Below are 27,548 nucleotides of genomic sequence, written 5' to 3' on the forward strand. Positions count from 1 at the left end.
CCCGCCGCTCCGACGGGTTTTGTCGGCTCCTCTCGCCCGCTCAGGTGCTCCCGCAGCCGCAGGTGGACGCGCACCACGCCGCGCCTCCCATTGGCTGCCGCGGCCCGAGAGGCGGGGCCGCCGCGCCCCCATTGGTCGGGCGGGCTCGGGGGCGGGGCCGGCGCTGTGAGGGCTCCGCGGGCCGGGACAGAGCCCGGGCGAGGGGACAGCACAGCCCAGGAGCGGCCCGGGATCCTTCTCGAGCCAAAAGTAGGATTCCCTGCTCCTTTTCTACCCTACTACCTAACTTCATTTCTTCTTCGTGTACTATACCCACTTTTAGGAAAATCTAAACTCGCCACAATAATATGAATTGCCTTTACTATAGTCTTAAGCTGCGCCACGGAAGGTTTAGGTTGGACACTAGGAGGAATTTATTTGCAGAAAGAGCGATTAGACATTGAAATGCGGTGCCCCGGGAGGTGGTGGCCTCCTTGTCCCGGCGGTTTTTAAGAAAAGACAGGATGTAGCACCCAGTGCTCTGGTCTAGCTGACAGGGTGATGTTTGGTCATAGCTTGGATTGGATGATCTCAGATCTCTTTTCCAAACTAATTGGTTCTGTGAATTTGCACAAGCGCCGCACCAGCTGCTAAAGGACAGCAGATCCATGTGTTACTCACTGCCTCTCAGATGAACCCGGGTTTGGGGAGCAAGGGCCACTTACAATTAGGTTAGTACTGAAAGTGCATCAAAATACTCCAGTGTAACACCAGCAGCAGCAGCACAAACATTAGATTTATTCAAAGTGGCATGCATGAAGTTAAATCAGAACGATCTAGAGTTTCTCCTTGAGAAATAAGGGTGGGAGGTTGCTTGTCTAAGTAACAAGTTGAATCAAACCCATATAGCAACAGTGCTATCTATCACATGTCAAGATGCTTCAGATAGCTACTGTAATTTAAAAGTATGCTCACTAATAAGAGGTCTCTCCTTCTAGGTCAAAATCTCTTCCCTATTTGTACAGGATATACTCCAATGCAAAAATCATAGAAGAACAATTCAACCAGCCAACCGAAGGAAATATGAAACTGAAGACAAACTTTAACTAAGGGTCTAATCCTGGAAGTTGCTTAATATCCTCTGACTGGATTACAGTTAGTGTTCTCAAAACAAAATGCTTTGTTTGGATCTGCAAACATTGCCATTAGGATGGCAAAAGATAAATACCATTACTGAAGTAGGATCTTGCTCTATAAAGTGAAATGAGCTGATGCAAATTGTTCTTATACGACATGCAGTAAAAAGTATTTTGTATTTTGAACCCATCTTTAAAATCTCATTCAAGATTACATACAAGAAATTTCTTATCTGATCTCACACATGAAAAAAAATACTGTCATCTGATTAAGAGGCTGGAAAGTTACATTTTTCCAAACAAGTATAACTTGCTTCATTTCCGATACAAATTACAAAACCAGCTCAAAATCACAAGTACTGGGAAGGACTGCTGACTTTCTCAGGTGTCATTCACTCCTCATACTCCTTGCTTCTGTTCACAGAATTCTGGGATATGCAGATGCAATGGCTACTTTTTGACACAGGTGCACACTTTTCATTAACAATAAAATATAATAGTCCCCTGTAGCCATAGGTGACCCAGATGCAGGATGTGCTAGAGTTCAGTTATACGTGTATATTGCACCCCAACTGCTAAAATCTTAGTGATGTGCTACACTTGATATTTCTACTTAAATTGAGTTTACCATGATTTTATTCCAAATAACTCAAAGCTGTTTGTCTCTGCAAAAGGGATGCCTTTTCTTAATACCTTGATCCACTGATGAAAACTTGGTTATCACCATAGCAATCGCTTCCACATTCAGTAGACAATGATATAAACACCAGATTGTGACACCGCTGACTAATCTGCCGGTCACAATCTAGACTCTGCAACACCACTTGTAGGTGTATTTATGTGATGTCACTAACTGGGTTGCATCACCACCAAGTAAAATCAGGCAAGAAACACAAGGGGATTTAGCAGAGCTCTGGCTGGGGCATAAAGCCATGCCAGCCTGGTGGGGCAGTGCTCTGGCAGGACTTCCCTTGCCCTGTCCTGACTGTGGCCTTCCCGCCACCTTCTTCCTTCTCTCAGCGCATTTGCCTCAAATTCACTCCTCTCCTCTGCCTCTCATGCACTTCTCTTAACCTTTCCCTCTGCCTCAGTCCTTCCTTCAGCATTCTCCTTCCCCTCTTCACACATTCATTTCCTGTCAAATGAATCCCCCTCCAAACACACAAGGAACCCCACCACACTCATACACCATTGGCACCCATCAGGCTGAGCATTGTCCCATCATGCTTGCCCCTCTTCCTGGTCTGTCTTTGACACTGCTGTGTAGAGAAACTGGGATTTATTCTGGACAAGAATTAGCTACTGTTATGACTTACCTAACAAATATGGGTTTAAAATATCATGCCTGATAATTATCATCTACATGCTCTGGTCATTCACACCTGTGTAATAAACAAACAAGTTGCATCAGGTTTGTGGCAGTACTTTTGATTTCACAAAACACGGCAAGGAGTCAAAACAAGGTACTTTTTGCTTAATCTGAAACCCTCAGATACAACAGCTGGGCTGCAGAGCTGGATGTAAAGAGCAGAGCAGCTCCTATGCTTTCCATTACACAGCTCACCAGGCAAGCTTTCCTTCTCTGCCAACAGGCCTCTGGTCACTAAGAAGAGGCCTGGAAAAGTGAGCCCAAAGCTGATCACTGACCCTTGCAGAATAAGCCTGAAGATAACAAAGAGCTTAAAAAGAAGAAAAAAAAGAAAAGCCCAGACAGAGTTTTCACAAACTCAGTGGAAACTGAGATGAAAGAAGGCACAGTGGAAAGAAATATACAAGTGACAGTGGAAAACATAGCTGGAAATGCCTTGTAAGGAAGAGATGGCAAAAGCTGAGGGGGAAAAGATACCATAATAAACTAAAGCACAATGTGTGAAATATCAAAAAAAGAAAGTTTGCTTTCTGCTTCAGCCATATCCCTATATGCAATCTTGCAAACATTCCTTATAGGGAGTCCCCTTCTTGATTCTGTATTTATCCCTAAAGATAATGTAAATACTCTTAAAAGCCCCAGGTCTCAGTTCAGGAAACAATGGTCTGCCACAATTTTATATCAACACAGCACAACAGAAGCACCCCAGGATCGCAACAGATGCAGTGAACGTGCTTGGTGGCATTGTCATGAAACAGCAGGGTCTGGAGCTGGTGAGCAAAGCCATTGCTGGGACAATGGGGTGGTCTATGAGCACACACAGAGTGCTTCTACAACAGAGGGCAGCCATATGAGATTACCAGAAGAAAGTGCTTGCATTTTCTTCTAAAACCACCTGATGTACTGCTGGAGGCAGGATGTAGATGCCGAGGGTGGGGGAGGTGTGTTCTGGCTCTGGAAATGCTGCCATTAGCAATTGTACAAGGGCAGCAATAACCTCATGTGAGGACAACAGTTTCCATCTCCTGTTCTGGTAATCCTTACACACTCTTGCTCACCATTTCAGCAGCATCCTAACAAAAGGAGCAGTGAGAGGTCTTTCACATATGCCTGTTTCCACATCTTGGCATCCCCTTTATGCTCTCCCTCATCTAACCTGGCCAGGAACAAAGAGCTTCACACATGAGGAACAACAGGACCAGTAACTGTGGAGGAGATGATGGAAAGCAAGCATCCTGCATTTAGCACAAGGACAAATGCAGTGAGAGACACTGTTGTAACCAACCCACACACAAACAGGCTCAGACAAGGAATATGTAAAACCACATGTGTTGGGAAGCCCATTCCATTTTGGGTCAAAACAGAAGACTTATTACACAGAGTTATCCTGACTTTTCTTTGCCCGTGATGAATAGAATTTACTCAACTTGACATGGGGAAAGGACAGATGATCTAGGGGGCAGACACCTTATTTGGGGATTTAACATATCCAGACTTCACCTGTCCCAAAAGCCTGTGGGTCCTGGCTCTTCTGCTCTCAGCCCTGCAAGAGCATCCTCTTGACAACTTATTACAATATCATGAATTTTTATTCAGAACAAGCAGAAGTCTTATTTGTCCAGAATAGGAGAAAAGTAATTTGAGGGACTTTTGAGATTTCCAAGACATTATCAGAAAGCAAGATACTCAATGCCTTGCCTGCAATACTGCATGAAGTTTTCTTAAATCTTTTCCACATCATTGTTTCAGGGCTTGTGCTAAAAATGGGTTAGAAAAGACATAATTGCAGTGAAGCCCATGCAACACACTATGGCAAATAAATTAAATGCCTGTAGCACTGCTTACAGGCATTAGGCCTTGCTGATTCTCATTCTCTGGTTAAATCAGGTTCAGGGCCTTCACTCTGTGTAACTCAGACACTTCTTCATGTCTGGATAACAGCAAGAACTTTGAAAAGAAAAATGTACTAGACTGAGGCCAAGTTAATACTGAGAAAACAGACACACAGAGGTAGTGAAAAAACTAGTAAGCATAATGTATCAATTCTGCTGAAGGTTGTGCCTTTCAAAAGAAAATGAGACATCTGTCATATTTCTCCACCAAAACAACAGAAAGGTTGCATTTAGGAGAATTCATAAAGCAAAGTTACTTTTGCCCATTTAAACACACTTTTTCCCTAACATATAAACTAGGAAAAAGTGAAAACTCACTTCAGAAGGTACATAAAGATCTTAGAACAACTGAATTGCTACTGTCTAAGTTAAAAATTAATTATGTCTTCTTAGTATACACTGTTTAAGAAGCTTGTTCTCAAAACCCCCACTTGCCTTTATCTATATACTTAAGAACACTCATTCAAATTTTAAAGAAACTAAACAAGGGGAACCTCTTTTACTCAAAATTTACACGGGATTAAGTACAAAAAAAGCAGCTGAGCTTTACCTGGGTGCTTTCAGCAAACAGTTACAGAAAGGAGCTGTAATTTTCAAGCCGAGAGAGGTGATGGGAAGCGCTGGGCTGTGCAGACACCCTGCCCTTCGGCTACGCCCGCAGCTGTCTGCTCGGCGCGGCTCCGCCTCCGGCTTGTACTCACTGCAGTCGGAGTAGCTGTCCCAGCAGAGCTCAGCCACACCGAAGATAAGGCACTCCTGGGGCTCGTCAGCTTCTTAAAACACCATTACTCCAACACAAGTGTTGATTGATTAAACTGGATAGAACTAACAAAAAGCATTTTTGGGGCACACCCTTTGTTTTAAATCTGACTCTCAGCCTATGTGTCCAGAAGGCACATGGCTCTCGATGATTAACTGCAAGTTTTATGCCAGTTTATTAAAGTACAGCTTTAATTTAAGGAAGCTAACATCTAAGGAAGCTTTCTTACGTTTGTAACAATATAACAATGAGCACAGTATTTTTAATATATGAAGCTCAGATTTTACTACTACAGTAGTTTTAGGAGAAAGCTATACCTATAATTAAGTGCGTAAGTCCTTCAAATAAAGACTTCTGAATTAAATTAATCCTTTATGTATACCAAGGTGTCTTTTGGATAGTTAATTCAAAACTTTACCAGATATTACAGTAAAAAGAATGAGACGCTTTCAGTCATTTGAGCCAGCACTGTTGAAAAGAGTGACATGTATTACATTTCTGTAGTTTTTTAACTGATACAAATACTCACCTAGAAAAGTACAAAGAATAATTTTACCAAATACTTACAAATATTAGTAATTCACTCAGGTGAGATCAAACATAATAAGTAATGGCTAATTTTAAAACACAAACACCAGACACTAGAGGAGATTTACAGTGGTATGTTCCAAGTCCATTAATGTAAACATCAGTTTCAGACACACCTCACCAGAAGTCTGAGGTATCAAGCACAGCATGGCAATACATTTAGACACACTACACTGTGCCCACTTACGAAATCTCTTAACACATACACCAAGTAATAATTCAGTCTCTTTCCTCTTCCCACATCAAGCACTTTAGTTCTGTATAGCTAAAACTGCCTGCTCATCTGCATGTTAGTCACTTTACAGGACCATTGCTTTAAATCCCTGTGCTACAATAACTAATTAAAATACCTAAAAAAGTAAAAGCTTTCACCCAAACTGTGTCTTCTGTGTCACTCCAAGACACCATATTACCTCCTGCCTCTACTGAGCCAGCAAAGCCTCCTGGTTTGCCAGTATTTCCATGTTACTATTAAAACTCCCTCTTAATAATCCTGTCTGCCCTACTTGTATGTGAAATACTACTTTATCACTTGCTTCAGACAAGTAGGGCACATCACCTCTCCTATCATTCACCTTTTTAAAATATAATTCTCAATTTTTAAACAACTTCATGGTTTAAACCCTTCACAATCTACTTACTGAACAGATTACCCTCCCAGATTAAATCTCACTGAGGTACTTGGTCAGGGAGGAAGTCATTACTCTTTGTCAAGTCTGCAGGCACCATTTTTCTTAGTTATAATAATGTTTAGAAACAGCTGTTAGTTTTGGATTTGATCAAACAGATTTGTTAAATTCTGTACTCTGTACTGATGGTTAGAAATGATGAATTTAATTTAATTCAGATGAAAGCAGCATTATTCATCTGGGTATCAACACAGCATCTAGGTTCAACATATGTATGTATATTGTTATGGTATCTTTCATGTAGTGCCAGCACCCAACTTCATTCACATGTCATCTGGGACAGTATAAAAACATGGTGCATAAATAAAATTGAGCATGAGAAACTGGTGGAATGGCCAGGGCACAAGTTGCTGAAGATATTGGGTTGTAAAGTGGTCAGAAGAAATTCAAGGCTTTAACAGTAGCCTTGCAAAAGTAGAATGACAGGAGGACCTGGCAGTTACCACTGCACAAGAAATAGGATCAGATTTTATACCAGGTACAAAAGTATCTGTGAAGCCAGAAGTGGAACATGGACCTGAAATATGTTAACCTAAATGAGAGGCTCTGGCGTAACAAAAGACTGGGAAACATACAATATGCAAGAAAATGTAGAAAACTGTGCCAGAGTTCTTCCAGAACAAGTGGAATGTTATTTAGAAATAATAATGAAAAAATTCACTGCAATGACAACATTAACAAACTGCTTTTTTTTATTTGTTAACACAGTATTTAAAAACAAAGTAAACATTTTCTGGAAATATATTTACTGTCATACAATGGTAGGTAAAAAAATAGATATTTTAACTGCAAAATCTCACAATGTAATTAGATGCTGTCCTGTCCAGTACACTCAAAATATGTACAATTATGCCCCAAAAAATGGTAATTTCACAGCTTCCTGCTGTTTCTGATGCAAATTTATGAAATAAATGGTAATTAGCAGTTCCCTTGGCAGTTTCCTTTCCCAGTATTAGTGACAAATTACAGATAAAATGACACTAAAACTGAAGTACAGTAGTAGATCTCATCACTACAATCTTAACAAAAAACATATCCATGAGACGAAAGAATCAGTGTAAGTTTAGATGTAATACCATGGTTTGGGATCCAACCAATTAATTTACATGGGTTTAATACTGGCAGTTTTAGGCCTTTTTTTACTTCCTTAGGACTGTGTTGTATTTTAGTTTTTTATAGAGTTTTTTATTAAAAAGTTTGTGTTCTATCATACACACCTCATCATGGATATAAGAGGGCTGAATCCTCAGAAGAAAGGAGAACAACCCTAGTACAAAATGGTAACTCTGGGGAAACTCCACTTCTCTGTAATGAGCCAGATGACCACACAATCTGAAAAGAAATAAGGAGAAAACAAAAGCCCTAAATGACAAGTGTATTTAGTATTTAGCTAGCATTTATATATTAAACTGTAATTAGAGGCAAACTCTACATTCTACCAACAGCATAAATCACGATTCCAGTTTACAGTGTTGATTCCTGTGAAGTGATCCACTCCTGCAAAACCAAAGTATAGGACTGAACAAAGATATCTGCAGAGCTGGTGCAATCACAATAAGAAGAAAAAGCCATTAAAGCTTCTTGCACTATGAATCAGGCTCTCACTCAGCCAGGCAAAGAATATATTCTTTGTCTTTTAGGACTAGATGGAATCACTGTTTGTTCTTCCAGCTTTTAGCAAATGTAGCATAGTATTAAAATGACTACCTCACCCAATTTTTTAGGTTTCTAAGACTATCCAATTCAGACACCTTAGGCTCTTTACTCTGTTCTTCCCTCTCCATAGGGCCCCCCTCTCACCTTCCTGACACCATGTCTTGGGATAATAATCCGTTCATTTATTGTGCATTGCCTTTGTGTGCTAAATACAAATTACATTATCTAGAAACAAGAGAGAAAAGCTAAGTTAAGTCGATGGACTAACACACAAAACATTGGAGCAAACACTGATGAGGTCAACAGAAAGTAGTTACTGGTGTAGCAGCCTTCTGCTTCATTATTTTGCAGCTTTCATGGTGAAAATGTTAATGAAAATGATGAGGTGATTGATATATATATAAGTATATAATGAAAATAGCAGAACTAGACTTGCTGGTAACAAGGAACAAAAGATGAGAAGATGAATGTTCAGAAGGAACAGAAGATGAGCTGCAGAGCACGAGCTGCAGAAATAGCTCTGTAAACATTTAGTTCAGCAATTTAGGTTGGAAAAACAGCCAACTGGATAAGCCTCAAATTTAGTTTAAAATACTACAAAGTTTCAATCTTTCAATAAAAACACTGTACATTGATATGGGGGTTCAGGTGCTATATTCACCTATAAATCCTATACATCTTCTAACTTACTAGGTATTGCTTTGGGATGTGGAGAAGCAGTTTAAAATGTTCCCTGTGTCTGATTCAGAGCAGCTGTCTTAAATATTCACCAGAACAACGAGTGAGATCTGTCTGTCCCAATTTACGGGTATGTGTGCTAATTACTGGACTATAAAGTCATTTGCTCGCTCCCTCTGGCCCAGCAAACATTTACATTTTACCTCAAAGTGGAGGAACAGCCAGACCTGTCCTGGGTGCCAGGCAAGCCACACTTCAGGGAGCACAGTCTGTTCAAAGCCTCCCAAAGTCTGGCACACTGGAAACCTGGAACTAGATCTCTCATGCCATGCATCCCATCCTCTGCCCTACCTCACATCCCCCAAATGCATTACCACATTTTCCACACACTGTAATACCTCATCACAGATAGAATCATATAGTCCTTTAGGTTGGAAAAGACCTTTAGGAACATTGAGTATAACTCCTGTCACCTAAAGACTTCCATATAAAATCAGTTTAGAATCCAGTTTATAACAGAAAGTTTTAAAATAAAATGTAACAGCATTTCACCAACCATTTGACTGATCTCAGCTTTGCTGACACTGTAATCATACCTTAGTCGCAGGAATAAAGCATTTTAGCAGTCCAGTTAGGCCATGCTGATGTTTAGAAAAGATTTTTTTAGTTATTTTCTACATACGCAGGGGATAGGCCCTCATATCTGAGGGAATAGATGTTGTTTTCCAATGTTAAGTAAGTGTCAGATGTATACTTAACTACTTGCATTGCAAATGATATAATGGGAAATTTAACTGGTAAGAATTTAAATTCAAAACTTGTTTCATGAAGGCTATGACAGTTTGCCATTAACATTTTAATATATTACATATGAAAATATAGGCTTAAAAACAGATTTTGCATGGAAGATTATTCACACAAACATACACTGAAATATCCACTCATTCAATGTATACGTAAGATTTATGCAAATCTGTGGTAACAGGATTGGTAACCTCTACTCCCTTTAAGAAAAAAGGTTCTTATTCACACAAAAGAATGAATCCATATAACCAAACCTTTTGTAATGTAACACTATGCTTACATTATTCCAACCCCTTTCTATAGCAGTGAAAAGTACGTGAAAAATAATGTGAAAAGGAAAATAAAGATAAGCAAATAAATCCACTGAAAGACAGAAAAGACTACATACTTATAAAACCCAGTTGTTTTCAATGGGAATTGAATGTTTTAAAAATCAGGACTGTATCACTAAGACTGCATAGGGGCTATTGAGCTCTGAATACCATTTCAAATTATATACCATATAAAGACTTCACATGTTGTTCAACTGACAAATGAAATCTCATTTCACATGAATGTAACTCAACCTCATTACCAAAAAACCACTTTCCAATAGCATACATGAGAAATTCAAGAGAATACTAGCCAGCTACAGAGTTGATTTTTTTCACTGCTACTCACCAGTACATTCCTCTTCGGGATTAGGCTTTCATAATACAACCAATGGCAGAACCAAAGTCTAGCATATGATTCAGAAGTCATTGTGATTATGACAAAATCAGTATAGTGATTTAGATACAGTGATTAATTTTTTGTGTTTTTTTTTTTTTTTACAGGCCAGGGAGGAGAGGAATGGGACTGTGTTTCCATTCTCTGGAGAGCTGCATCACAAGTATTTTTATAAAACACTATGAAGAAATGAAGTGAGTATTTGTACCTAGCTGCTACTCTTGTCATGTGACTCTAGTTGCTGATTTTGTCTCATCTCCTCTCTTCTCGTAAGCTCACTTTGATCTCTCTTCATGTTGCAGTTTGTCTACTCGCAGTCCAAGACTATCCATTCCTCACACACCCCTTTCTAGAAATGATTGTAACTATATGTGAACACATAGCTATGCACACACCCTGTATTTGTTGTTTGCAAAAATATACGTACAGCACTTTACTTTCAGGAGAGTGCTCCAAAATGTATTTAGCAAAAATGTGAATACTTACTTCTCATTACACAGTTTAACTGTACATAGCCAATAGTCAGGGTTCATGGCTTTCAGTAAACCACATTTTTCTTGCAAGACTCCCTTCAGGCTATGCCCATGAAAGCAGCTCCCATCTGTGTTGTCTTCAGACCAACTGAACTGAAAACTTGAAGGATTTGGCTTTTCAGCATGTTGCACTGAACCAGACAGCTTGCCAAACTGATTTTGTAAATTCACAACCATTTCTATGCAAAGAGAAACAAAAGAAACAAATTCAAAAGTATTAAGTACCAGAATACTGTTTAGAGGTAATTAATACATGAAGAAAATAGGGTATTTGTGCATTTTAAATTTTTTTTTTGTCTTTAAACCTCTGCATGAAAGACTGAGAAATCCTTGAATTCTCAAGGTTCTCTCTGCCGCCCTCTTTACAAGTTTTAGTGAAACATTTTGAAACATAATTCAAAATGCCATGTCTTCTATACCAAATGATATTAGTAGTGGGGCACTCTAAAACATTCCTGCAAGTAAAACCTGTAGAATTCATTTGATACTGCCAGGATTCTTATGCTGATAGAAAGAACATTTGTACACACATGGATTCAAGGTTAAGCTTTTCATGGTGCAAATTTCAACTGGCAAAAAAACTCAACAACAAAAATCCCTACCCCATGTTTGCCCACTGCTAGTGAATGAATGACAAGTTTTCCTAAGTTACTGAGGTTGAGAAGTGAAAGAAGGCATCATGTTAGATCAGCAAACACTGTGACTGCCTATGATTTGTTTACCTAGGATAAAAAGCAGGTTAAAAAACATTGCTGGAGCTTTAACTTCTTTGTATGAGCTTATTTAAATAAACTCATTCATATATTAAAGGAAAAAAAAACCAGGAAAAAACCTCCTAAAACAACCCAAGGACTGGTAAGTTTATTTTTCAAGATGACACTGAAATCTATGATCAAAATCAAAGGTTTAGGAAGGTTTCTGAAAAATCTGTACCGGGCACATAAGTGTTCTAGAGCACTGTTTGTCTCTATTATGGTACATTTGTTTTAAGATGAATCCTGCCCAGTTACTATTATGTGATATTCCTGCTCACAATGTTACAATAAAGTTCTGTAATCTAAGCAGTTGTCTTCTAGCTCCAAGAGAAGCAGAGCCAGAAGAGGAATCTCTCCACCTATAAATGCAGGAATTAAAGGGCATCTGAGTAAATAATCAAGCTTGAAATGAACATAGCAAACATGGTTTTCCATGGAACACGACTTGACTGTAGGGTCACCCCAACTGAATTCTGAAGAATAAGTACTTAAAAAAAACTCCACTGCATTCTTGAAGGAGAAATCCAACATGTGTAATTCAAACCAAATAGGATTATACAGCTTGTTTAGAAGTCCCTGAACCAGTTGCTTCCCAAAACTGAAAGAGCATATAAAAGGAAAAATACCACTTGCCACACTTAATATATCTCTCTCCAAATACCTGCTGCTTTCTGGATAACATAAAATGTAGAATGAAGAATTCCAGATGTAATTTGGCTGAATAAAATCATGGTTTTCCTTATTTCTACAGACAAATCGGGTTTTGTTTCTTTGCTTTTATGTCAACACAAACCCCAAAAACTTCTCAAAAGTACTTCCAGAGCTACTAAAATACAGTAGTTGTACTTGCTTTCTGACCATATACAGCTGGCTACACAAGTAAAGCCTTCCTTGCTTTCCAAAAAAGGTTGCAAGAACGAGTGGGAGAGAAGAGGGACATGCAAAATCTACCAAAGGACATGCTGGGATATTCATACCAAAGCATGCAAGAAACTAAAGGAGGAAACAGACAGGAAAGCTATAGAAGACCAACAACTCACAAGAAACAGTGATATAAAGGTGAACTAGAGAAGATGAAGGTGAACAAGAAGCACATATTCTGAGACATGGTTCAACGGGTTGTTAGGAAGACTGGCAAAGGCAGCTTCAGTTGCACAGGTTTGAAAAATTCCAGCCACGGGTTATAAAACAGTACTACATTAATTGTACCCAGAGATGAAAGAGGGGAGACAAAATATTTTAAGATGTAAAGGTTATCAGTCACAGCTGAAGATTTTCCATGATGGAGCAGATTTCTGTGCTGCTGGGAAGAAGCAAAGTTTACTCACGTCTTCTCTTTAGAACTTTAGATTTTTTCTTGACTGAATAAAACAATGGCTTTTCACATCTCCACAGATACCTACCAGTAAGAAACATAAGAATTGTTAAAAAAAAATCAAGCTGGACCAAATGAATAAAAGAAAAGTAACTTATTACAAATACTGATAGAGTTTTAGATTACAAGAGAAATAATGATTAGCGCTGTTAAAAGCCACTGCCCCTTCAATGTATAAAGGAAATAGTTTTCTGAGTAGGCAAACCAAGGCATATTAGCCTACATCTACTGTAATCAGTTAAATGTTCAGCTCTATAAGCTATTTTTCACAGTAAGTGAAATTAATAAATAACCTGGATAAACATTGTGAGTGTAAATAGAAAATTAAGAGAGCAATTTAATCATTCTATTCACTCAAGCTTGGTGGATAGATATGTGGAGCAAATTTCTAACTTTTTTATTTCTGTAGGGATCAAGAGCTCATATAGAACTGTCTACCTTAAAAAAGAAGTACTTAAAAACCTCTTACTTGGCTCTTTCTTCATCCAATTTCTTTTGCTCCACATCCAAGGAATGTTTTACCACCTCATACCACTTCTTGAACTCAAAATAAGGGCCACCTGAATAAAATATACACACTTCAGTTTGGGAAGAAATCAAAGAAATTACAGAGAAGGGGGTCTCCAAGCAGTTAGACCCTGCATCTTGCACCTGTATACAAGCTATCCTGAATGCTGTGAGCTCAAAGAAAACACACTTGATCAAATAATTCTGTAAGAAAGAGAAATGCAGAAATGGAGTGAAAAACAGCATGTCATAAGAAGTGCAAAGAAGCCCAGTACCTTAGATTTCATAGATTTATTACAAATCAAACCTTTTACTTCTTTTCTGGAAAGTAAGTCTAGAAAATCAAAAAATCTCCACAAATCTCCACAAAATCAACTTGGTCTCCACTGTGCGGAGTAGCCCTCAACTGTTTCAAAGCTGGACTCAAGGGATTAATAAAACTATGTATCAAGCTTAAGTTTAAACAAATAAAACTTAAAGAAGCTTAGATGCAAAATTTCAGGCAGTTTCATCAGCTCCCATGACAGCTCAGCAACTGTCTATCCTACTCCCCATGAAATCTGACAGGGTTGGAAAGATAAACTAGACAGTGGTCTTCACTTCATATCAGCCTCTCATGGTTTGGAGCACAGGAACTCCACTTGTTGATACATGAACAAGTATTTACCAGCACATGCAAAAACATGAAGACATAGAACATTTAGCAGCACCTTTATCACTGATCCTCCAAAGAGGCACAAGACTGAAGCAGACCAATTGGGTACAGCAAGGATAAGAATTCCAAACAGAAATATGGTGTAGATCTATATATTTAAAAATAATCAACTCTTATTCCCCGTGGGTGGAATATCTGCATTGTGAATTAAGCAGACTTTGCATTTCCCCATCACCCCAGCAGCACTGCATGCGATGCTTGCGTCATGCTTGGCTTTGCCAGGCAGCTGTTTAAACTCTCCTGAAGGTGAATATACTGTTCTTACAATCAAACTTATATATCTTTTGTATTATTTGCATTTCTGCTGTTTGCATTATCCTGCCTCAGAATGTCTAGATGCTAAAAACATAGATGGTCTCAAAAGGAAGACACACACACATGAAAGGAACAAAGACCCCTCAATTGAAATTCAAAGGTCTGGATACAACTTATTTTAGCGGCTTCTTAAACCCCGAGGTTTAAGTAAATACTCCTAAATTGCTGGGAGAGCAACGTGGGAGGTGGCAGAAATTTGTGTTAAACTATGTATAAATTATTAAGCACCTTTCACATGCAAACCCATTGTCAGAGACATGATGCTACACTGTAGTAACCTTTTACCTGGCCAGTACCTGGCTGTCTGACGTTCAAAAAGCTAAGCTGACTGGAAAATACACAGCTCTGACACACACATACATACACATCCATATATATATATATATATATATGTAAAAATCACATTTTATTTGAACAAAATCCATATTGTGGATGTGTGCAGTTCACAGAACACATACAGCAGGTAACCAGAACTACCTCTTGTACTGCTTCCAGAGTGACTTGAAGAAATGTAGCAGGTGAAAAACTATTTTTTAATTAAAAAGAGGACTAGAGAATTGATAGTTAAGTTGAGAATGGAGTCAACATAAACTGAATCTTTACAACTCGGTAGAAAACATTCATTTCAGCACTCTTACTTTGGGAAAATGCCAGAGGCAGTTTTGAGCTCTGGCACTGATTGGTCATCTCACAGAAATTCTCTCATCAGTTTCTCTGTGCAGCTGCTTACTATCACCCCAATATTTTAAGCACAGGGACAACAGAACAGAGCATATGGATCATTTGAACCAGAAGATTTTAAAGTTAAAAAGTGGGCAAGGAATGAGCTGTTAATTCCCAAGGGCAATGAGACTTGTTAATAAGGGAGAAACCCCATTAAGACATTAATGGCTTTGAGCCTCATCTTGTAAAGCAGTTGCACAACTCCCCACTCCTGCCACTATCATGTACTTCAAGTTTTCAAGGGAAGTATAAAGGAAAAGAAAAGAATCCACCATAAGTTTGTGTATCCACCTGAATGTGAAAATCACCAGTTTTAGTTAACAGTGATGACTGCCTCTAGTTACAGCAGTAACTGAGCTCACACATGACTAATACCATAATTTTATTATGGACCTAAACTTTAAGCAAAGCAGCAGAAGGGTCAAAATGACCCAAAACTGGATAAAAGGCCCAAAAGATAAACCACTGTAACACATTTTGGATCTTATCTTCAACTGTGATTTGGATCAGGCTATGGAACATCTTCCTGAAGATTTCTAATCTTTGATTTGGTCTTTCTGCCCTCAAAGAACCATGTTCACACCATTATCTTCTCTATCTTAATTGCTGCTAGCTTTTCCACACTCTCTCAGGATTATTTGGACTAAGAAACTAGATTACATCTGAAATATGTTACACACTAAGAAATTTTATTTAGCAAGACTAAACAAGTTTGGATTTTATCATAAATGTGGTTTGATGCCCCTTGTAAGTATCTGCTATTTACGATCAAAGTGTGCTCCCTTTTCACAGCCTATCCATTCATCTCCACCTACCACACATAAAACTCTAAACCAAGAGACAAACATGCACGAGCAGAAGCAGAAAGGCACCCAGAAAAATGTGTACCAAACTCCCCTATCCTGAACAATAAGAAATGCTGCCCATTTTACATTAACAGGATCTACTCTTTCCTCCAAATAAAATTTCCCATTAATGAATGACTAAAGCACATTTTCATGATCAGTAAGAAAAGTCTTTCTAACCCTGATTGTAAAACTGTTTCTTTTACAAAATCATAACACTTCTTCTACTAGAATACTTATGTACCTTCTGTGTTATTTTTATTTCTTTCTTCAGCAAATTCTGAAAGTAACCTGTAAAAAAATTTAAAAATCAGTCTGTTTAGTAGATCAAAATACTGCACTTTTCACATGAAGTTCAAATACAATGGACAAAAATTACATCCTAATTTTATTCCAAGTATCAGATAAAACCCAATTAATTTTAAAAGTAAGTAGTATTTCATGACTAAAATGCCTTCAAGTGCATGGCTTAAGCTACTGAACTTAACTGAAATTCCAATAGTATAAATTTAACTCTAAAGAAAAAATTATCTGAGACAAGCACCATTTGAAATTTGGGGGTTGCTACAGATTTGTCTGTACACTTACCATTCATAGTGATCATCTAATAAAAACAATAATTTGAGCACCACTACAATAACTGCTGCAGCAAGAACATCATATTTCACTTTTCTTGTTGATTTATTTCCAGGCATAAGAGTCAGGAAATCCACTTCTCCAATGCCAATCTTTTTCACCACTCGACAAGTCCAATTATGCAATTCATCTAATTAATATAAATAAAAATATAAAATGTTAAGACAAGCAAGAAATATTTTTACAGTGCAAATATGTTGGCCACTTGATGAAAACATTGCTTAGATCTTTTAGGACCATCTGACAGCCGTGTTTTTCAGACTGAGGAGTGTTTTTAGATACTTTTAAAAATACTAGGCAACCCTCACTGTGCTTACTTGGAAAACACCTGTGACTTATTATATATTCATATGGAGAATAAAAAAATTACGTATTTAATCGTGCTTTGATGTTACTTGAATAACGTAGTGAGATCATCCTGAACATTCTTGTGGGAAAGCCTCTTGCAAATCCACATTAATACATTTTCCAAAAAGTCCCCAAAAGCAAAAAAAAAAAAAACAAAAACTTGTCACAAACTTTTTGCCTGCATGTTGACGGAACAGCCACGGCAGGAATCAGGGCTGGTTGTGCATGGAGAGCAGTTTGGTGGTGGCAGGGCAGCTCTGGCTGCTCCCCCAGCAGAAGCTGCCGAGGTCACACCTGGCTCCCCTGCCCAGCCCCATGGCACGCGCGGGCTACGCCAGGGAGATCCAGCTGCAGCTCCACAAGATACACAGCAGGTTATCTACACAGTCTTATTCCTCTGCTTATTTTTCACAGATACAAATCCCCCAAATTTCTCACCTTTCCTGTTCAGCAAGAAATACAGGAGTTGATTACATCACCATCAGATTCCACAAAGGTTAGCAATGTATGACTAAGTACAACCTTAATCCAGCTGTACTTATACTCTCTTGCTGCTTGCAAGGAGTTCAGTAGGAACTAGTTTTTAATCCCCTAGCACATAACAGTAAAAGCCAAAAAAAAAATGTGGAAAGTAAATTTTCTTTTAAATACTAGAAGCACATCTAGTTTTACTTCCGATACATAAAATCGTGTCTTCGTTGGAATTTCGTGTCCTTTACCACTCCCAATTAATTGCTTCTTATTTAGGAGTTGTTAGACAACAGAAGAAGCCCTTTTTCAATTTTTTAAAAAATGCTTATCCATGATAAAAATCTTAGTTGCAGGGAAAAGGACAATATATTCCTCTTCCTCAGTAATTTTCAAAGAGTACTTAGCTTTGCATTTCTCTATAGAAGATCTGAAATGTCAAATTTGTAGCTTTTTATTTTTTTTGTATTCAACTGGATACTTCAATCTGTAAAACAATGTAATCTTCTATGGGATCACAACACTGGCATAAAACTACAAAATCAGAATTACTACTCCAGAATTTTAGCCCTAAACCTGTTGGGTTACCTTCTCTTCATCCAGCTGAATAAACAGAAAAACCAAACACTTTTATTCATTGTAACTAATTGCAAAATAAGATAATAACTCCCTCCCCTACTATGAACTGTTGGAATGTTTTGAGAAAAAAAAAAACAATTTACAGGCCATTTGTCTGTGTAACTCATCTTCAGCCACAGTGGTATTTGACAGAAAGTATGGTAACCCAACAAAGAGTTCACACACTAGGACATACTGGTCTTTCTTTGACAAGTCAATATTCAAGTCAATATTAATTTTAGGTTAGACAAAAAGAGTCAGTACTTATGCTATATATGACTTCAGAACTAAATCATAAATCAAGTGAGACAGCAGCTGATCTGTCACACATTATCAATTAACATTCAAAGAAATGGTAATATACAATATTATATAATACACAAAATGTATTCTTTGTTAAACAATATACAGTCATTATAACATATGAGAATTCCAGAGCTAAGTAATCAAGTCCCAACTTCATGAATCATTTAGCTAAAGTTAATATATCACATGAAATCAACAGGTGCCTCTTAGTTCACATGGACACTGAAAGATTTAAATTAAAGTATTCACTCCACGGCCTTACAGAGCCCACATCAGAGTGCCCCTGCATTTCTGGGCCTATAACACATATTTTAAATGTTTGATGAAGGTGATTTTTATAGCAAGAATATCTTTCAGTTCAAGCTGAAATGGGAATAAATCAGAAGGAAAAAGACCAGGCACTTTTGAAGTAGTAATTAAAGACTTTTTTGCTAGAGTTTAATAAACCACAGAAAAAATTTATCAGTTTGGGCTAGGGAAAATATTTACCAGGTAAATTAGCTTCCATCAAGTATTTCATGCACAACATGTCTGGATGAAGAAAGCAGCTTTCTGTTATATCTGGAAAACGAGGCAGGTCTAAAAATGCTGCAAGCTCATGCATTTTGTTGAATACTTCTTCATATACAGGCCACGACTGAAAGACAGGGTTAGAGGAGGTTATACATTTGCTCTATGACCATATTTGTTAATTATTTAAAATTAGTTACTGATGGTAAATTCTGAATTGTTTAGTACAGGACGATTTATATGGATTCTTTTAGCACTCTATGATAAAACACGTGTGCAAGAATAGAGCCAGAGAGCAGTACTACAAAGAGAAATGTGTGCTAGTTTTAAATTCCATGAAATATAAAAGGAACAAATAGAAAGTTGATTCAGATCTCCCACCACCATTCTTATGAAATGCTCATTATGTGTCCAGATGCTCCAAAACTGAGAGCTTTGGGAAAAAACAACAGAGATGCAATTGAGGGTGAACTGTCTAAAGAGCTAAGAGGTCAGAAAACCATGGAAGGTGGAAGCTGGCAGGGACTGCTTGAGTCCACTGGGTCCAAACACCTCCTTGGGTCAGCCTGAGCAGGCTGCCCAGCACCACATCCAGTCAGATACTGCACATCTCCATAGATGGCAGCTTCCAAGGCTTGTGGGAAATCTGCTCCAGTGTTTCAGCAACCCCATTGTACAAAGGAAAAAATATTTTGTTTTCCCTTACGCTTAAATGGAATTTCTTGTATTTCAGTTTGTGCCCATTTCTTCTCATCCAGTCACTGGATACCACTAAGTAGGATCTGGTTTTCCTCCTTTCCACCCTCCTGCAGGTACCACACCATACCTTCCCTCATTTGGGCAGGCTCCACCTCTACAGCCCTTTACTGGACTCACTCCACTGCATTCATGTCTCCTGCGTACTGGGTAGCCCAAAACAGCACCCAACACTCCTGATATATCTCACCAGTGCCAAGTAGAGAGAAAGGATCCCCTGCCTCCCTTGAGGGCTTGTGCAGTCACCAGAACTGCCCAAAACTTGTTGACAGTGACTTTGCAATGACACCAGCCAGCTGCCTCACCACTTGTGCAGCATCTCATCACAGCCCATGAACCTTCATACATATTTCCTAAACTTCTTAAAAACTGAGGCAAAAAACCCAGTCAGCACTTTAGCCTTCTCCTTGGTCTTTGTGACCATATTCACACTCAGGCCCATGCTCTCTAGAACCCTTCCACAGAATCTTTCATGTTATTTAGTTTAAAAATATTTCCATATTTGCATATTTATTAGTGACTATAAATCTGTCTTTTTTTTTTTAAACCACTGGCTGCATGAGAAAGGTCTCTCAATTTGTACTGAGGTTTGGTGCTATAGGAGAATATAACTTACAGAAAGATTTTGACATGTTTATTCATAATGAACTCAGCAGGACCTGAAGTTTGCATAAGTATGGATGTAAGGTTTGACCCTCATTTTACAATACCTGAACTGTTTCATTAAACATTCTTAATTTTCTATAGTTTAAATGATTACTCGAATTTACCTCTAAAAGCAACAATTTCAGTTGTCCAGGCTACTTACCATTTTAAATATATAAAAAGCAATGATTTTTCTGCTTTAGCCAGTGGCTCTAACTCAGCAGAGCACTTTTATCATGTATTCATATTTTATGAAGTTAATTTGTACATATGGAACCTTCCTTTAAAGGAAACTTAGCAGGGCTTTACACTTTTACATCTTCAAAACTTTCCTGAACAAGAGTGAACTCAGGCTTCTGCTCTTTTTCTGGTTCCTATTACAGAGTAACCTTGTTTACAACAAGACATGATGTGACCTAATGTGGTTTTATTCAATAATTTACCTTCATCTATTTTAATATAAGCTCTGTAGCCAGTGCTCAAATTTTGTTTTGTGTGATTCCCAACATTACACTCTCTTTTTCTAAATGATGTCCCCTCAGACTGCAGTTCAGACTTGCATGAACACATGCTTAGGCAAATGAATAATTTTGCTGTCACCTATTATTACACATGTAACTTTTTGTAACAGTTAGGAAGTTGTATCATGTTCATTATAGTTTCTAAACAGCGTTAAAATTGGTGTAGACTGCTGCAGGACTATCTTGAGAAACAAGAAAAACTCGCATTACCAGAGTTCTGCAGAAGACCAAGCTCATAGTACCTTCTGTTCCTTCTAAAAAGCAGTGCTAAATTGAATACCAAACCAAACTTGGAACAAAACCTGAATCATGTGTAACTTTTCTTAAGTGTACTGGGAGAAAAATTAAAGTCCCACATAATTCAAGTAAGAGCATTACACCAATACTATCCACAGACAGCAAAGAAATACGCTTTCCCCCAATGAAAAGCAGTGGAATTAGTAGCTTCCTAATAATATATCATGCATGAAAATAAATTAAGACACTGGGAATTTAGTCCTTTGAAGCATTCCCATTCTCAGACATTAAACTATCACCAATGGAGCTATCCAAAGTCCAATTTGACACCAAGCTACTTTAAGGAATATAGATCTTAACTGGAGGACTCCAATAGTCACCTTATCTTTTACCTGAGTGCCTCTTCCTGTACCAGGGCAAGGAGACAGCTTTCCTATCCTAGGTATTAGTGAATCAAACCTTCTCTTAGTGAATCAAAACTCTGCCCAACATCTACTTTTGGTTCAAAGATTTTGTTTGCAATTTACAGAAGGCAATTTGGTTCTTTTTTGAAATGGCTAGAGAATGCTCTGCTTTGCAATGACAACCAACACCTTCCTTCTTCTGAAGGCAAACAAGTGGTATAGAAACTAAAAAAAAAATAAATTAAGACAGACAGCTACCACTTGGTTTATTTTAAAAGCAGTGTTAATAGACAAAAACTGTTCTTTGTTGATGTGTGTTCATAAGAAATCTGAACACACTTGGAATGTGCATCCTAATAGAAGATAAAGATCAACCAAATCAACTGCTGCTTCCCAGGGTTTAAACTCTTAAGCTCAAAAACATTCCCTGTATAGTCCCATTGATGGTGAGACTGAACTGAACCCCTGCTTTCAGCAGCACAGTCACCTCTGGAACTGGAAGCTGCAAACACAGCTGCATCCATCACACATCCATCCAGCACAGGCTGTAAGGTCAGGGCTAAGGAGACTCAAGAGTTTCTGCAGCAACCAAGCACTGGCTGTTTTCACCAGTTACTGTATGCCCTGTTCACACTCAACTCTGAAAGGGCTGTGAGTTCACACAGAAAATCTTTTATTCTGCAACACTTCAAAAATACTGGGAGGGTTAAAAGAGAAAGAACTCCCATACTCCACCAAGCAGCCTCAAAATGAATAAAAGTTACCACCTTCTACCTAGCTATGTATCTCTGCAAAAAACAAAACAAACAAAAAACAAAACAACAAAAAAAAGAAGGACCTGAGAAAACAAGCTGCACTGAAAGTCAACCAGCAAATCCACTAGGAAAGTAAGACCAAGAGCCAGGGCCTCCCTCCTTCAGTTAAAAAAACTCTGCCTCCAGCAACCCATGATTAAACCCCAAGGGAGGAGTACTTGGACAATAGAGGACAGTGTTAGATCATATGCCACACACTCCCCAAGTATAACTTTCACTTATCCAATCATAAATTTAAAAATTCAAGATGTATTTCTGTGCTATATATTAGGACAATTCCCCTGTCCATCACCACGTGAAGTTACTGAGCTCTCACCTTGTTTTGTGAACCTGGGAAACACAATAAGAACCACATATAGAACTCAAGTTACAAACCCTTAAGGGCACCTAATAATTCCAGGAAGACTGACAGAAAACCCTTTTAAAGCTATGCCACCTGCTAGTCTTTTCAGGTGTTTCGCAAGCTGGGATTCCTTCAAGACTGCTCAACAATGCTGACAGAGTCTGTAACTTCTCCAGAGGGGGTACAGAGGCTGCCAAGACCTTTTCCTAAGCTTTGTTTTTAAAATCTTTGTATCTGATTCCCACATGTGACAAATAAGGTCACTACAGGTCTTCTCCAGAAAGCAGTACAGGAGACTAGTACTACTTGAGAGTACCCTCCCCTGTCCTGTGAGCACAGGAGAACAAAATATACATTTTTGAGTCTGTGAAAAAGTGTCTATAACATGACTTTCACAATGATAAATATTCATTACACTATTTAAATCAGTTGTCTTTATCTCTCAAAGTTACACCGCATTTTTCACCTGTATTAGAAAACAACAAACTGGTTTTCAGGAGCAGAGGAGTCAAACTATTAGCATGATAATCAGATCACAGTAACAGGTAATTGCTTTGAGTAAGCCAAGATTGCAGCCTCTCCTACTTGTTTGGACAATATCAGAATGTTGCTGATCAACAAGTAGAAAACAGTATGCACTGGCTGGCTTTCTAGAACAATTTGCAGGCTCCACAGTTTCTTGTTTTAAATGTGGTCTGACTGACTCTCTTCTTGGGCCTTTTCCTTCCCCCTATCAGGACAATATCCCATTACTCACATATTCACAATGTTCACAATTCAGCTTGTTACGTTATAATGTTCTATTATTCCTGAAAATAAGTAATTATACTGTTACTTTAATTTTTTCATTTTATATGTTTCCCTTCCATCCTTCTTTCCAGCACTTGTTTTGCAGCACAATTCCCTTCCTCATCATCCTTATACCTGAAGCATGCATTTCTATCCTGACACCCTTTTCTTCCCTTTGCCTACACATTCTCTGAAGTTCTACCGGCTCTGTGCTGCTTACATTTCACAATGGACATTTCTCCCAAGGGATTTGTTTAATGACCATTTAATACTGGAACCTAATAAGGTCTGACTCATTTTCTCATTATCAGTTTTCTGTAAATCTTCGGGAATCTTCTAATGTTTAGAGTTGGATATGCTGGCAATAATTCAAAACTCAGCAAGGCTTCATCTTTTTTAAGATGACAAATTCAACTTAGACTGCGTTTGAAAAAGAATGCACTAAACTCATCAGGAAATGGATTAAGAAAGCCATTTAACTTGTAGGTTTGGAAAATAACAAGGTATGAGGGCTGAAGAAGGGGTTTTTGCAACACAATCCAGAATTTTGGTTCAAACCTTTTGTAAAGCAGGCCATGCCAATAAAATAAAATAAAATAAAATAAAATAAAATAAAATAAAATAAAATAAAATAAAATAATAAAATTCTTGCAAAAACAATAATCCAAATGGCTGCCCTAGTGTGCGTAAAGATCTTTGAATGCTGCCTGGATTGAAACACACATTCCAGGAACCTAAGATGGCTTTACATTTACAAGGTAAAATTAGGCACCAACAATAAACAGAGCAGTGAAGTTCTCTATGGCACCTGGCTCACCTCACTTTGCTTCTGCTGCTCAACTGGTTCAGATATATCTGGTCATCTGCAGCATGAGCCTGATGTGGGATGACACCAGCCACATTGCATGCAGATTGCAAAAAGAATTGACAGTAGAGACAATAACTGTATTAACTGTGAAATTTACAGGCAAATTAGTATTTAAAACTGAATGAAATGACCTTGTGGACCAATCATTACATACTAGATCATTAATATGGTCACTAATTATTTTTTTAATGTTTTTTGTGTATTCTTGCAGTACTATTAATCTGGCTACCTCCCATATAAACCTACACCAACAAATACTGCCAATTTATTTTTAAACAACATTGGTTTTCCCCCTTACCTGACCTCTACCTACCTCTCAGGCACAACCACCATAACACCTGGAACAGCCACAAACTAATGTAAGAGACATCAAACACAAATTTAAGGTTCTTTAACGCTGTGTATTATGATGAATACATCATAATCCTAATGATGTACATAATATGTCAAAATTTTAAAAAATAGGAAATACTGAAACTTTTTTTGCCATTTAACCTAGCTGGAAAAAAATAATGTAGTCAACTTTGTTACATGGTTAGATTCTGTGTAGTCTTTTCAGGAAAGCCTTCTTTGCCAGAGCAAAAGTATACAGAAAAGACATAGGAAATGTTTGAAGAGAGTCTTTAAAGGTTCCCTCCAACCCAAACCATCTTGGGACTCCATGGGATGGTCAGCACTCTCTCCACTGCTGTATAGAAACACCCCAAGCTTGTGATTTGCTGGTGAGTGTGAAAGTGTAAGGGGGAGAACTCCTGCAGCCTGCTCCTGCCTCCTCTCCACAGTCACATCTGGAACAGGAGAACTGACTCCATGAGCCCTGCCTCTGACTCAGCGCACTCATTTTTATATGGACTAAATGAGTGCATGGATTTCTCCAAACCCTGACATCCATGAATCACATACAGATGATGATGTAACAGCGAGAGGGTGTGCCTGGAATTATTAAAAGGGAACCAAATGACAAGAAGAAGACAGGTGAAACTGCTATAACTCCATTCAGATAACTGCAAAGAAATATGCATCTTGTGAAACTTCTTCCATTAGAAAAGACAAGGAGACCAAGCACACAAGGTAAAGCTGCTCCTTTACAACAAGCCTGACATCAAGCAGAAGGAAGAAATAAAAGGAAATTCATTTGTCTACCTAAAAGAGAAGCAGGCAGGTCGCCCAAGTTATCTGTCTGGTAACAAATGGGTAGAAGGGAAGAAAAAATAAGTCAGGATACCATTTGAAAATCACAGAAGTCACACTGGCAGGCTCTCACTTCTTCTCTTCTTTTAATAACTGTTTCAGCTGCAAAAACGACTACATCCTAAAATCCCAAACTATTCCTGATCATTGCTGTAGAGCAAGTGAGAAGGGTCATTATAATAGCAAAAAGATTAATTTTAGAAAATGACTCAATAAACAAAGCTTATACCTTTTTGAGAGAAAAAAAATAGGTGCTAGGGTATTAGACTCCATTAAACTGATACAGGCAGTCTCTACTGAAGAATTCAAGATGGCATGAGGATGAGCCAGCAACCTACATACAATGAAAAAGCCAACTGTATGTCCAATACAGATGTAGGAAAAAAAAAACCTGGCTGCCTAACAGACTTTTTAATGGGCTACTTTCAGAGGAAGACACATTTTTCATTACATGATTCCTGGTTAAAATGTTTTTTTGAATAAATGAGTTTCAATAGTATTAAACCACGAGAGACACGTGCTTGCACATCAGCTTGTTCATGCTCACAAGCAAACTCTGCCACACACCACTTTTCTAAAAAACTGTAGTCTTTCTAAAAATACATAGAGGATTCCAAGGAGCTGAACTGTCATAATGTATTGAAATTGAAGAGTTTGGAAACAAATTTTATTGAATTTCATAAATACTTTGGTTGGTTTGTTTTCTTTATTCATTAACTAATGCTTAAAGACAGGTATGGACAAGCTAGAGTTTCTGTTACACAACAGCAAGCTCTCATGATAAACTTGATTACAATAACCCTTTCAGCAGTGAACTTCCTCCTCAGCTTTTTTTCGTTCAAATAAAAGCCTCACCCTTGCTTCTTTTCATTCTGCACTACTTTCTATCCTGAACAAGTACTGCATGTACCTGCTAAAATGCACAAAAAAAGAATTAGACAGAGAATACTGGTGGATACACACCCACCCCAAAAACTTTAAGATTACAAGGTATCTCAAAACACCAGCAGACCAAAGAAATTTGTTTGGGAAGGTAAGTGCAGCATAGTTGATTAGCAGAATTTGTATAGATAGAATTCTATCCCTCCTAAAAGATTTTTTTTAATAAACAAGAATGACCAGCTTCTGTCTTAATTTGAATTCTTTAAATAGTTACCACTGCAAAAAGAAATAAAAAAATCATATGGCAATTAAGGTAATTCAAATTTTAGTCAGGAAAAGAGGCTCTTACACATAAGACTTGGAATATTTTGAGAGGAAGACTTCAGCAAACAGAGGAACATGTCTAAAAGCCATTCTGATGGATATGCTTTCCAGGGAAGCAGAAAGCTGTTGTCATTCCAGTCCAAACTCTCCAGGAGAAAACAGCAAATATTTTGACCTGCATTTACGAGTTCATGAACAGATTTAGTCAGCAATTACTCTGTTTGAATCAGTCCCAAACTAAAATATGTATGTGCAACCAAAACCTAGAGTGTTAGACAATCCATATGTCAGCAGTTTCCTAACAGTTGTGTTGACTTGAAGACATGTCCTTTAGCAGTAGCAGATTATTAAGGGATACAAAATCCTTTCAAAAAGCCAGTGTGGAAAAAAAAATTAAATACAGGCGACATTTTACAGCATTTAGAAAGGACCAAATATTCTGCAACTGAATTGCTTTCACATGGCTTGTACTAATGCAGGCTTGATCTCCATATTAAATGAGGAAAAGATTCAGAGCAGCTCACTACTTCCTGCATGCTGAACTAAGACACTATCTTGGTTTAGAAACACTATGAGATGAAACTGTAATGACTACGCCTTAAAGCACTTACAGAGTCTCAGCTAATGCTAAATGCTTATTTCTCTTCAGTAGTTCCTAAATTTCCTATGCTCAACTGTAAAACTTTAATCGGTAGTCAAATAAATGAAAAGAAGGTAGAGTATTAACTTAATCTGTTCACAAATCAACACCTGTACTTGCTTTTAGGGGCAAAAGAGGACTACACAGAACTGAAGGCTGTTTAGAAATACTAAGGATAAAATGCAAAACCCCTTAACCTGTGGTCCTTCTCAGCCCAGGA

At 38.0% G+C, this 27,548-nt stretch overlaps 1 protein-coding gene across 1 annotated transcript in view; it reads right to left on the reverse strand.

Moving 5' to 3' along the window:
• Positions 1 to 7,235: 7,235 nt before the first annotated feature.
• TAF1B (TATA-box binding protein associated factor, RNA polymerase I subunit B) overlaps positions 7,236 to 27,548 on the reverse strand; it is a 45,469-nt gene continuing 25,156 nt past the window's right edge. The window contains exons 9-15 of the mRNA XM_062488488.1: positions 18,893 to 19,040; positions 16,616 to 16,793; positions 16,272 to 16,318; positions 13,392 to 13,482; positions 12,876 to 12,946; positions 10,746 to 10,971; positions 7,236 to 7,745 (exon numbers count right to left, since the gene is read on the reverse strand). Of these exons, the coding sequence (XP_062344472.1) occupies positions 7,553 to 7,745; positions 10,746 to 10,971; positions 12,876 to 12,946; positions 13,392 to 13,482; positions 16,272 to 16,318; positions 16,616 to 16,793; positions 18,893 to 19,040 (954 nt within the window). The 3' untranslated portion in view covers positions 7,236 to 7,552. The remainder of the gene's footprint in view (positions 7,746 to 10,745; positions 10,972 to 12,875; positions 12,947 to 13,391; positions 13,483 to 16,271; positions 16,319 to 16,615; positions 16,794 to 18,892; positions 19,041 to 27,548) is intronic.

This window comes from Cinclus cinclus, chromosome 3 (assembly GCF_963662255.1).
Source record: "Cinclus cinclus chromosome 3, bCinCin1.1, whole genome shotgun sequence".
Lineage (NCBI taxonomy): Eukaryota > Metazoa > Chordata > Aves > Passeriformes > Cinclidae > Cinclus > Cinclus cinclus.